This window comes from Trichosurus vulpecula, chromosome 6, assembly GCF_011100635.1.
Source record: "Trichosurus vulpecula isolate mTriVul1 chromosome 6, mTriVul1.pri, whole genome shotgun sequence".
Lineage (NCBI taxonomy): Eukaryota > Metazoa > Chordata > Mammalia > Diprotodontia > Phalangeridae > Trichosurus > Trichosurus vulpecula.
This window is the reverse complement of record NC_050578.1, coordinates 229421933-229435639: the sequence shown is the minus strand read 5'-3', so window position 1 is coordinate 229435639 and position 13707 is coordinate 229421933. Positions and strand designations below refer to the sequence as shown.

General features: G+C 43.1%; 1 protein-coding gene across 9 annotated transcripts in view; it reads right to left on the bottom strand.

The window, feature by feature from the left end:
- The window catches only part of MICAL2 (microtubule associated monooxygenase, calponin and LIM domain containing 2), a 161792-nt gene that overhangs the window by 38968 nt on the left and 109117 nt on the right, over positions 1-13707 (bottom strand). For all 9 annotated transcript variants that reach the window (XM_036762439.1, XM_036762443.1, XM_036762442.1 and 6 more), the window contains exons 8-14: positions 9668-9925; positions 8991-9106; positions 7463-7589; positions 6580-6670; positions 4399-4546; positions 3001-3200; positions 1626-1732 (exon numbers count right to left, since the gene is read on the bottom strand). In XM_036762439.1, coding sequence (XP_036618334.1) covers positions 1626-1732; positions 3001-3200; positions 4399-4546; positions 6580-6670; positions 7463-7589; positions 8991-9106; positions 9668-9925 — 1047 coding nt within the window. The remainder of the gene's footprint in view (positions 1-1625; positions 1733-3000; positions 3201-4398; positions 4547-6579; positions 6671-7462; positions 7590-8990; positions 9107-9667; positions 9926-13707) is intronic.

The window sequence follows — 13707 nt, the reverse complement described above, 5'->3', positions numbered from 1 at the left end:
AGGTAAAATCAACATGGAGAGACAACAAAACTCTGGTCAAAGATGATGGACAAAGCTATTGCCACACCGTCAAAGTAAAAGGACACACATCCTTGCCGTATGACCTTGGGAAAGTCATTTGACCTCTCTGTGATGTCATCTGCAAAATGCGGGGGCAGGTCCATTTCACCCACAAATCAATGGTGCTTGTTGATCTTTGAGGTCCCACCCCACCCTTAATCTATGATTCTGTAATCCTTTCTGCCAATAATTGACAGCAAGGCATTCGAGTTCTCTGACCTTCCGTCTCCTCAATTGTAAAATGAGGGTTGGTGTTCAGTGAATTTCCTGGGTACCTCCTACCAGGTCGGAATCTGGGTGCCTACAAGCGGGGGAGGGGGGTGTGCCAAAGCCAGCCTGTACTGGTTCAGGAAATCTGGGGTTAAAATTGTCAAATACTACAAATCAGGGCTTGATGGACTGATTCTTGTTGTCTAGACTTTAGAAAGTGATGGAGAAATGTTAGTGCAAATTAAACTTTAAAATGTGTCATGCGCCAACGTGGAACTATGTTTTACAAGGTTGTACATGTATAACCTATATCAGATTGGTCACCATCTCCGGGAACAGGGAGGGGAGAGAGGGAGGGCAAGAATTTGGAATTCAGAACTTTTAAAAAAAACTTTTTAAATTGTTTGTACATGTAATTGGGGAAAAAAATTAAAATATATTTTAAAAATATGTCACACATACATTTCCTTTGAGCTGGCTGTGTTATACATTTTCCAGCATACCTGCCTGTATATAGACAAGTAAGCAAAGAAATAAGAATGAATGAATAATGAATATATGAATAAATGGAGACATTTTCTTACATTGGGAAAAGACCATACTGGTTATCAAAAGACTTGGGATCTCAGCTAGCTTTGCCATTAACTTATATGACGCTCATTAAAGACCTTTCTCTCCAGGCCTCTGTTTCTCCTGAGGCATGAGGAGGCTGGAGAAATTGGTCCCTCAGGGTCTTTCCAGCTCAACATTCTGAAAGCCTGACAACTTTCCAGGACTGGGGAGGTACCGTTGCAGCCCGAACATGATACTCAATAGTCAGGAAACCAACTGATATCATGATTGCCAGTCTCAAATGTTTAGCAAGTGAAAAATCCTGCCATGTGGGAAGGAAACACAGAAGTTCTCTTCAGAAGAGACCTCTCTGGGGCAAAGAGCCTGAAGAGACAGGGCTAATCCAGTTTATTTTAAAAACTGTTCTTGGGTAAGTGGTTCCAGGTCTCTTTTGCTCAGGGATGTGCTGGAGCCAGATCAAACCAGCTCACAAGAGCTGATTGTTAAATTTTTAGTGTATTTAGAAAAATTTTTTTGAGAGCCAGTTAATTTAACATTTACCATCATATGCCTGCCTATGCCTTTCCAGGACTCTCCTAAAACCTTCCAGAAATAAGTTCTGAAGAACAGGAAACAGACTCACTGAAACATCAAGAGTTATAAAAGTGAAATAAATAAAATGCTCACCAGGGAACACAATAGGCATCAAATCTTCCCCTGCCTCAAAGAGTGAGAGAAAACAAATAAAAAAAAACAAAAACAAAAAAAAACCCAAAAACACAAAACTGAAAATGCAGACTTACCCGTGGTGTCCGCTTCCTGGGAAATGTTAGGTTGAGATAGTTATTAAAAATAGATGATTTGGCTAAACTAAAGTCACCATTTTCTCCATAGTTTTTACCCAAAGAATCTGTTAGGAAAAGAAAAAAAAAGATTGAAATCGAGAGCTTGACAATGTGTTAACACCAGGTTTAGGAGTCCTTATACTATGGGAACAAGCCAATTATGGTTCCCCAAGTGTATTCTGGGAAGGATCCAAAATGGCACCTAGTTTTCCAGGTCCCTGGGGGCTAAAAAAGGTACTAGAGGTTGGGAGGGGGACCAGGGTGGTGTCACAACATCTCTGCCCATGCAGGCCCAAGGAGATATGATGCTCCCTTTAAAGTAGGGGATACTTCCCAAAGAGATCGTAAAAATGGGAAAAGGATCCACATGGATAAAAATATTTATAGCAGCTTTTTTGTGGTGGCCAAGAATTGGAAATTGAGGGGATGCCCGTCAATTGGGGAATGGCTGAACAAGTTGTGGTATGTGAATGTAATGGAATACTATTGTGCTATAAGAAATGAGGAACAGGCAGACTTCAGAAAAACCTGGAAAGACCTATATGAACTGATGCTGAATAAAGTGAGTAGAACCAGGAGAACATTGTATACAGTAACAGCCACACTGTGTGATGACTGACTTTGATAGACTTGGCAATGCAAGGACCTAAGACAACTCCAAAGGACTCATGATGGAAAATGCTACCCACATCCTGAGAAAGAACAATGGAGTAGGAATGCAGAATGAAGCAAACTCTTTTCTGTTTTGTGTTGTTTTTTCTTTCTCATGTTTCCTCCCATTCATTCTAATTCTTCTATACAACATGACTAATGTGAAAATATGTTTAATAGGAATGTATATGTACAGCCTACATCAGATTGCAGGCCATCTTGGGGAGTAGGGAGGGGAGGGAGAGGGAGAAATTTAAAACTTACAGAAGTGAATGTTGAAAACTAAAAATAAATAAACTTAATTAAAAAAATTAAAATAAAGTAGAAGATACTTGAATTCATACAAGCTCATCTTCACTTCTAGGACACCATGAAGACAGCCCAAAAGACACCAGAAAAAGTCGGGGAGAGAAAGAGATACCTTGAGAACAGCACTGTGAGAAAGGGACAGGATAAGCCAGTAGCGTACACTGACCGTCAGCCATGGGACCTTCCCTTAGGCTACAAGGTCATCCCCTTTGGTGAGTGGGAGAGAAGGTAGGTAGCAGACAAGTATTCCCAAAATGGTTTTCCACTGGAGCCAGGAGAGACCGGACTTGGGCTCAATTTCAAGGGATGACTTGAGGACCCTGAACAAAACACCAAATTTCTCTGAAAAGCAAGATACTCATAGGCTTCTTACCAACAGCTCTGAGGGGTGTCCCTCGAAACAGCTCATAGAATTTCGAGAGGTACATGACCAGACTGAGCTTATCTGGCTCCTGGGCTGATGCCATCTCTTTTCCTGTGGTCATGGGGGGGATTCCAAACTCCCTCTCTGCAATGTCAAATGCCAGCTGGTTGTTCTCAATGGCATCTTCTTCATTCAAAGAGTCAAAGTTGCTAAGAAATGATGTGAGAAAAGTCAAAAGGATGGGAGATAATGGCTTCCTCCGACCACCCTCCAAAGCCAACCACACTCCTAGGTAAGCCTGTCAACATGGTGGAGCCATTGGAAGATACCAGAATACTGAAATTACTTCATCGGTTCAACAAGCATTTATTAGGGGCCTACTCTGTGCCAGTCACTGTGATGGACCCCAGGATACATAGAGAAAAATGAGAGTATTTACTGCTGTCAAGGAACTAATGTTTTATTGGTCAAGGTTAATAGTTGTTCCATAGTTTCAGTTGTATCCTACTCTTCATGACCCCATTTGGGGTTTTCTTGGCAAAGATACTGGCGTGGTTTGTCATTTCCTTCTCTAGCCCATTTTACAGATCAGGAAACTGGAGCAAACAGGGTTAAGTGACTTGCCCACAGTCACACAGCTACTAAGTGTCTGAGGCCAAATTTGAACTCAGGAAGATAAGCCTTCCTGACCCCAGGCCTGGTGCTCTATCCACCGTACCACCTAGCTGCCCAAAGGACTAGTAGATACCAGGTTAAAAGCTTCTTGAGGATATCAACACATCCACAGAGAAGTCAACACAAAATATATGCCAAGTAAATACAAAGTAATTTGGATCATAGATTTAGTGCTGAATGGGACCTCAGAGGCCCAGCTACTTTTCTCCTTCACTCATGTGTGCCCTCTCTACCTTGGAATGACTTTGTATTTACCATGCCTGGCACATAGCAAGCACTTGATCAATATTTATTTGTACTCATTTTTCATCAACTAATCTATAGTAATTTCCTCCAAGCAGAATGTAAGCTCCTTGAGGGTGAGCACATTTCCTTTTTGCCATTGTAGCCACAGTGTCTCATGCACAGTAGGCACTTAAGAAGTGTTTATTTAAAAAATGAACAAATATTGAAATAAATGCATGTTGACTAACTGGATGACCAAAATGTAAGAATATTGTAGTGAGCTGGGAAGGTGATTTAGCAGATAACCCTCACCCTGGCTCTTCACAGATGCATTGCAAATTGCCAACATCCAGCCGAGGAAATGATGGAGAGGGAGACCAAAAATTAAAGCCCCAATAGTGAAGGTCTGTACCACTTCACTAGTTATAGCTCCCACAGGCCTGTCCCACTCTGAGTCTTCCACCAGGTCCCTCTGCTATGAGCTGCCAGGGCCCAAATGGCACTCACATGAGTTCTGGTCTGAAGCGATGAATGAGTGCACATAAGGCAAGACCACTTCTCCAGGAGGTGGTCAGATCCGTGATGTTGACATGTTGGTAGCCTTCAGTCTGCTTCTGACACCAGGTTAAAAGCTTGTTGGGTCGGATGTCGGATTCTACGGTTTGGGCAAAGGACAGTGATGAAGGACTCCCACCACCCACAGGACCATCGGGCCAGAGTGATGGACCTGGAGAGGACCTTAGCAGCCAATCTGATCTAACTTCCTTACTTGACAGATATCCACAGAGGTTAAGCCATTTACTCAAAGTCATACAGGTAGCAAGCGACTGGACTTGGATATGAACCCCAGGACTGGTTGGTGAATCCCAGCCTCTGATTCTTCTGTAGCACACTGCCTCATCCATGTGTGCCATGCTAGGCTTTTGTTCCCCTTCAAATGTTGGAAATATGGAACAAAGGAGCCCGGGGGAAATGTCTGTCCACAACAGATGGTCTCCTCTTCATTCTACTCATTTCCTAGGCCTCTGAGTCTATCTGGGAAGGTGGCTTCTGCGACAGATCATAATCTGGGCTAAAATGAATGGTAGCTACAACTGGAAAGGTGTTACACTCCATCCATCCATCCAACCATCCATGCACCGACCCACCCATCCATCCATTCATCCATCCATCCATCCATCCATCCATCCATGCACCCACCCATCCATCCATCCATCCATCCATCCATCATGTCGTGGAAGGCACTGAGAAGGTCCAGAAGGAAGGTGACTTTGTCTTTGCCCTTCAGCACCCTATATTCCTATGAGGAAATTAAGAACAGACAGGAAACAACTAGAGAATAAACCTAGGTAAAAGCACAGGCTGAATGTAGAGCAAGGATGTGGATTAGACACAATCAGAGGCAGCAAGGAGAGAGCCATATTGTACAAAAATATTCATAGTGGCACTATTTGTGATAACAAAAAGCTGAAAACAAAACATGTTCTCAAGAATTGGGGGATGGCCAAACAAAATGAAACACTGGTACGTAACAGTGTGTTACTGACTTTTCTAATCATTAGCTCATATTTAAGGTTACCAGAGCACATTACAAATACTCTCATTTAATCCTCAAAACAACCTCGGGTGCTATTATTATACTCATTGGACAAATGAAGAAACAGGCTGAGAATGATTAAAGTGACTTGCCCAGGGTCACAGTGCACATAAGTATCTGAGGCAACATCTAGAACTCCATTCCCTCAAGTATCCAGCTGACTTAAAAGAAATGACAAACTGGAAGGATTCAGAGCAACCCAAAAGACATATATGAAGTGATACAAAGTGAAGACAACCAAGCCAGTATATGAATGCAATAATTTTGGTCGCTCTGGACCTGGGATTTCACTGGTATAGGGATCTTCCAGAGAGTGACTCCCTCTACCAGGACAAACACTCTTAGAGAGTTGCCTGAATGTTGACGTGACCTGTCCATGGACACGCACGTAGGATGGGTCAGAGGCTGCAGGCCTTGGATCTAGGACTCTAAGGCCAGCTCTCTCTCCATTGTCCTGGGCTTCCTCTCGCCCAATGACCACAACAATGTAAATGAAAACATCCCACGAAGGCAACAAAGCCAGGTCAAGTAAATACGATAGATAATGTGATAACAAGTTATTAGGGTCAAACGCATCTTCCTTTTTTGTTAATCACCGTCAGAAATCAAAGACAGAAAATGCCACTCTCATCGATCCAGTTGACAATTTTGTTTAAGGTGGAAATACTGTGTGAGGGGCAGGTTTGGAGTTTGCTGAAAAGTCCATAGTGTCAAAACAAAATGCATTAGTAATTCATTTTAAAAAGTCAAGGGAGTTGAAATGCAACATGGACAGGAAGGAGATGATAGAAAGCAGGGGATGGAATTCTAGGCAAATGAGATAAAGCAGAATGCCAAACTGCTATCTTTTATGGAGCTCAAAGAGTCTAGGCCTCTAGAGAAAGAAAGAGAGTGAGGGTCAGTGAGGTCAGAGCAGACAAGGCCCTGAGGGAGCTTTCTGACAGTGTGACTATCCACCTTCCAGACACACAGTCCAATTCTTCAGTCCTATACCCACAGTCCCCTTCCGATAACCACATCCCTCTACCCACCTAGGAACTAAAACACAGAATTCTGCTCATCGCAGAAAGAGTGTGATGAGAGGGACTCACCCCGCCGGGAGAGACTGATTGATCTTCTTATGGAGCCCAATCTCTCAAGAGGCAAATGGTGCAGCTCCGTGGTTATGTACAAATGCTTTACCTGAAAAGAGGCAAAGACTGGACAATGGCGTGCTGCCATATGCCATCCATGTCCCCCTGGGCATGCACGATCCTCCACCCCGCCATGTTCACAATTCCTTTTTTCTTCTCTGCTTTTCTCTATCATTGGACAACACAGCCTAACACAGGACAGTCAGTGAAGGCAGGCGTATCATACACTGTTAGCTCTCAGTAACTCATGTTAAGAAATAATGGTATGGACCCCAGGATTCAGATTTCGACCTGGAGGGACCTCACAGCCTCCTCATTTAACATGAGAGAATTATGGCCCAGTGACCTTGCCCAAGCTGCCTATAGCAAATACTTGAGCCCAGATTCACACCCAGGACCTTTGACCGCAAATTTAGTAGTCTGGCTGCCTTGTATGATGTCTAATTACAAAGTACGATTAGCCTGGGTGGTTTTTGACAGCATGATGGGCAAGGTGAATAAACAAACCCACGACTCAATGAGATCAGGGATGAGGAATGGGGTTGGGGGGATGGTGTGAGGAGAGGGACCGAGTCATCCTCGGAGGCATGTTGTCCAAGTGGCTTGCAAAGTACATATATGGCATAAGAAGGACTAAGTAACCACTTCCTTCTCTTCTCTGGGTAATGAGGAAAGAATGTGGAATACTTTCCTCTTTGAGTGTCCTGGGCTGGGAGGGTAGGGGAGGAAAGGTAATTGCTGGTGTGGGTTTATATGTCTGCCCCAAGATCTCAAGCCATGCTTCCCTGACCAAGCCAAGAGGAGCCCAACATAGGGACAGGGGGTCCAGGGAGAGGCTGACCTGATGGGGCCGGACACAGTTTGAGTTGAGGTTTGGGTACCGAGTGCCAGGGTCGAGGGTATACTGCTCAAAGTTCTTACTGATGTTTTCTGGAGTCGTCTGAGGCAACAGTCGATAAAGACTCTCCCTGTTTGGAACCAGAATCCAACAGTGAGAGGCTGCTTGAGAGGCCCTGGGACCCTTCCCTGGAGGAAGCTGTTGTTTCTCATACCTACAAGCAGCATTTCCCCCACCATGGCCTACCCATCCATGGGAACTCTGCAGAGTTTAGGCAGGCAGAGCACAGAGAGTATGTTTGGGAAATCTGCAGCTTCAGAGAAGCCCAGCTCCGTGGAGTTGTGTGGTCCTGATATAACTGTCCCTTGGGAGAGACTGTTCTTGAGCAACAAGGCCAAGGCACCACCCTGCTGCCCTATGTGTGCATGGTCACCCTTCCCAAAGCCTGTCCCTCCCCTCCTCTAATGTTTGTGACCACTGCAGCATCCCTAAGTGCATGGCCACAAGTATCCCAGGGAAGGAAAAAAAATCACACAATCATTATATTCAGGAAAAGGACTTTAATGGGGAGCCATTAATTCCAACCTTCCCCCTATTGCAAGAATCCCCTCTCATAGCAAAGGAGCCAGAGACACCCTTAGAACCTAGTTCTATTAAAGCATAGCCCCTCTGCCTTTGGGGCCACCAAGTGTTATCAGGCCTTGGAGCATTCCCAGGACAAAAGCAATTAGTTTTGCTGCTTCGAGTCTCTCCCTTCCCCAATCTGTCCTCCACAAAGCTTCCAGAATGATATTCCTAAAGCATCTGTTGTTGCTGAGTCGTTTGAGACATGTCTGACTCTTCATGACCCCATTTGGGGTTTTCTTGGCAGAGATACTGGAGCCATTTCCTTCTCCAGCTCATTTTACAGATGAGAAAACTGCGGCAAACAGGGTTAAGTGACTTGCCCAAGGTCACACAGCTAGTGAGTGTCTGAGGCCAGATTTGAACTTAGGAAGAGGAGTCTTCCTGACTTTAGGCCCAATGTTCTATCCACTGAGCCACCTAGCTGCCCATTCCTAAAGCATAGTTCTGACCAAATCAATCGCGCCTCAGTAATCTTCAGTGGCTCCCTTACTGTCTCTAGGAACAAAATACAAACTCTTCTGTTTCTCTGTCTCCCTCCCTCCGTCTCTCTCTCTCTCTCTCTCTCTCTCTCTCCCTCCCTACCTCCCTCCCCCCCTCCCTCCATCCCTCTGTGTGTGTGTATGTCTGTCTGTCTGTCTCTCCCACGGTGCTATTTCTAAAGCCAAATTCTGACCATAACACTCCTCAGTTCAAAAACATGCCAGTGGCACTCCATTACCTCTAGAATCAAACAGAAATTTCTGTTTGGCATTAAGAGCCACTCCCAACCTTGCTCCAATCTACTTTTCAAGGCTTGTTAAACCTCATTCCCCTTAATGAACTCTGTCTTCTAACTGAACTGGGCTTCTTACAGTTTCATACAAACAACACTCCGTTTCTGAGTTCGAGTCATTTCAGCACTCACCGCTCAGCCAGGATCTCAAGGGGCGGGATTCCCTGGTCCCAACTCTTCACCATCCATGCTGTATCAAAGGCTGCCAGGAAACCTCGAGCACAACCTGTCCCCATGGGCCAAAAAGGCTAGAGGGGAAGAAACAACCAAGAACTTAGCATCCAACGGCCCGGATACTAAAGGTTCCTTCCCACTGTTCCTTAAGGTTCTTAGACCAACGCAGCCTTTTGGTTTAATGGGCTCACAAACATAGCCATAGAAACAGGGAGAGGACCAGCTTTCCATGGTATAAGGCTGACCCGTCTGGCTCCCCTATAGCCCAATTATTCTGAATGGTCTGAGCAAAAATGGACAACTTAGGACTGAAAAGGGTTACCTTAAATCAAAAGGGTATTATATGCAAACGCACGCACACAAATGGATCAGAATCTCATCCTGCTAGAATAAAGAGCTGGCTCCCTTTGTTTTTCTAGTAAGTAAATGGGCTTTCAGAAGGCCAAGAAAGTTCTTTAATGAGTACTGCCAACTGGCCAAAGTCTTCCCTGAGATGTTCCTGGAGCCAGCTGTGATGGAGTAGATCCTGTTTGAGTTAACAAGAGCCCAGGGACCCACCCCATTACGTAACAGGAATTTTGTTCTTTAAAATGCAAGTTTATACTCCTAATGCAGAAAGCCAAGACAAGCAGTACCTCTAATAAGCTGTCTCCCACCAAGGCTACAAGAAGCTGATGGGATTGTCTCTCCCGGACTAGGGCAGCATTCTCAGAGGCATACATGGAGGTGAAGTCGAACATCGCCACATCAGGCTGGCCATAGTGATTCATGGCAAAGTCCAGGGAAGGCAGCTGGTAATTGGTAGCAAAGTCAGCTGCTTCCCTTGCATAGGAGAGCAGGCAGTCTTGGTTTACATTCTCCGGGCCAAGCAGGAGCTCCGTGTCAACATAATCCTGTGGGGAACCAACAATACGTCACAATGGGGATCAAGACGAGAGCTCAAAAGCAGAGCTGAAAGAATACTGGGCAAAATGTTGGTGATAATGTGAGGGAAAACAACACTGAGAGCCAGGGGACTTCAGAACGATGCAGTGACCCACCATGACTCCTGACAATTGATGGGGACATACTGCACGCCTGTCAGCCAAGAGGTGGTAAACTATGGGGGTGGAATGGGGTACGTATCACCAGACAGAAGCAACATATTGGTTTGTTTGGCTCAACTGTACTTCTTGGTTACTAGAGAGAATTCAAGTATGTATGGAGATGGTTACTGGGAAATGACAATGATATTTATAAAAGCATTGGTAGAACATTTTAAAAATTCTCATCAAAAAATGCCACAAAGTATAATTGGATTCAGAAAAGAATTTGATAAACCAGGGTTCATCTTCAGAGGAGGATACTGAAGTAAAAAAACCCCCAAAGAGTCATGTTAAATGATCACTCGCCCAAAAAGAATTTACAGAAGATCTCAAAAAAGACTTTAAAAATTAAATGACAGAGATGGAGGAAAAACTAAAAAAAATTAAAATTAAAATAATCCAAGAAAAACAAGAAGGTTATGAAAGGAAAATCAACCAATTAGAAAAGGAGATCCAGAATCTCAAGGAGGAAAATGACACCTTGAAAATTAGAATTGGGCAAAGTGAAGCCAGTGAAATTATAAGAGATCAAGAAATAATTAAACAAAACATGAATAATGAAAAAATAGAAGAGAAAGTGAAACATCTTATAAGAAAAATAGCAGATTTGGAGAACAGACCAAGAAAATATAAAAATAATTGGAGTAAATGAAAGTCATGATCAAGAAAAGAATCTTGATACAATAATACAAGAAATAATTAAAGAAAATTGTCCTGAAGCATTAGAACAAGGCAGGGAAGTAGAAATGGAAAAAAATCCATCGCACACAACTTAAAAGAGATCCTATGAGGAAAACTCATAGGAATATCATAGTCAAATTCCGGAGCCCCCTGCTCAAGGATAAAATATTAAAAGCATCGAGAGTAAAACAATTTAAATATGATGGCGCCACAATTAGAATTACACAAGACCTAGCAGCAGAGATATTAAAGGATCACAGGTCTTGGAACACAATGTATCGAAGAGCAAAAGACCTGGGGCTCTGGCTGAAAAAATCATACCCTTCAAATTTCAGTATTATCTTGAAGGAAAAAAAAATGGACATTTGACAAACCTTCACACTTTCAAGACTTTGTTAAAAAAAAAATCCTCAACTTAACAGAAGATTTGACAAGAGAAACATAAGGTACACACCAAAGACTGACTATAAGGGATTCATAAGAACAGACTACTTACCTTTCATATAACATAAAATGTAAAATGTATGTTTAACATTCTTATTAATAATTGTCGAGCTCATAAGAAAGAGGGGGATAAACCTGACTATGATATGAATTTAAAAAGTAAAACCACTTAGAAACAATTAAAAACAGTAACTATTTTATACAAAAGAGGTGCAAGAAGAAGAAAGGACATGGAGGATTTAGATGGGGGAGGAGGGCTGGTAGTTCTGGTAACCTACTTTCATCGGGAATGGGTTTAAGAGGGAACAATACATATATATCCAGAAGAGTATAAAAGTCTTCTAAATTTAAAGAAACAAAATGGTAGGGGTTTAGTGTCAGGGGAGAGGACAAGGGAGGGATTAGGACAAGGGAAGGATTTTTAGAGGGGAGAATGAGGGAATAGGTAAAAGGTGTTTAGATTAATGGGAATGGGAGGATAGGGGAGGGATCCTTGGGGAGGGGAAGGCAAGTAAAAGGAGGGCAGGGTGGTTGGTGGAGGAGGGGGCTAGGCAAGTAATAGGCAGGAAGGATAGGAAACAAAATATATGTGCAAACATAAAAAACAAAGATCAGGAGATTATGTTTGGGAAAGTATATGTCTATATACACATGCATATATGTACAAGTGTATGTATATATCTGTATATGTATCTATATATCAAGAAATATCTAAATTATATAGTAGCCTTCTTGGGGGTGGGGGAGGGGAAAAAGAACAAAGTTAAAAAGTGCACAGCAGAGAACAAAAGAAAACACAAGGAAGCAAAGAAAAGATGGACAATTCTCAACACAAGGTGTAGTATTTATCATATAGGCTTTCTTGAAATGAAAATTTATTGTTACATATTTTGAATCCTCCCCTATTTTCTGCTATGCACATGACATGCTTTTTCTCTTACTTTATATTTAAGTTTCAATATGTAAGTTTATGATATGTTTTTGTTTCTTTTCTGTATCTTATATTTGTGTTTTGGTAAAATAAAATAAAAAAACTGCTTTAAAAAAAGAAAGAAAAAAATGTTACTTAAAGCTGTTCTTTTCCTGGAAAGTGGACAAAGACGGGCCCAGCTTTGGGATATTTTGGGCATTATGCTCCAAAGGGCTATGTCAGACAACCTTGGAGATAGAAAGGACCTTTGAGTTCATGTAGGACAGCCACCAGAGGGTATCATTTATTCTTTTACAACGTCATTAAACACCTACTGAGTACAAAGCACTGTAGGCAAGGAGAGAGACAGAATCCAACAAGCACATACTAAATGCCTACTACGTGTGCAAGGCACTGGGGTAGATGCTGGGGAGACAAAGTCAAGAGAAAAAACAATGCCCCAACTCCCCAAAAGCTAACACTATATCCTGGGAAAGAACCAACAAGTAAATAGACAAAACAGATGCGTGGTGATTTAAGGAGTATTGAAAGAACATTAATAACTACTCACTGGGATTTTCCTTAAGACACTACCCATGAGCTAAACTTTGAACAAGGGATTCTAAACGGTACAGAGGAGGAGGAGGGAGTATGTTCCAGGCACCATGCAAAGTCTTGGAGGTGTGAAACAACGTGGTGAGTTCAGGCAACAGCACACAGACCAATTTCACTAGGACACAGAATGCATGAGATGTGAAATAAGTGGGGAAAGGTAGGTAGGAAGCAAACTGAGCTGAAGATGGAGACACAGATCATAGAAGGTAACAAGTTGGACTTCTCTTAGTCACCCAGCACACACCTGCTGCCTGTTGCAAGAGGAAAGGATACGAAAATTCTCAGTACATCAGGTTGCCACAGGGGTGGGGACGAGGGTGGGGACACGATGGTACTTTATACTATAATAGGGGGCTTCCTGAAGGTTCTTGGTCAGTTGTTGTTGCTTGTCCTTCGTTCTCAAAGAGGACCATGACATCGGGAAGGTGAGGCCGTGACTTACAAGTGGACTTGGGATATAGGAAGATTATTTTGCCAACTATGTGGAGAAGAGACCAGAGCATAGAGACTGGAAATGGGGAAACCTATTGAAGACTATCATATAGTCAGGGTGAGTCATGATGAGGTCTTGAACCAGGGTGGTGGCCACATGAACAGAGGAAGGAGACCTTGACGTTAAGACATGTAAGCTCCTCAAGGGCAGTGGATGGCTTGTTTTTATCTTTGAACCTATCCCTAGTGCTCAGCATGGTGCCTGGTATATGGCAGACACTTAATAAGTCACTTATAACTTTAATGATTATGAAAAGTAGAGCTGACATGACTTAGCAAATTGACTAGTTATCTAAGGTAGAATGTACCAGACCTTATAAGGGAAAGGAAATACTCTGAGCCAGGGGGTAGAGGAGAACAAGGAGGAAGCTGTTCATCCCCACAAGCACCCATTTCTTCCTCTGAGCGCCTCTACCCACCACTTCCCTGCTCCAGGGGTGCAGGGGGA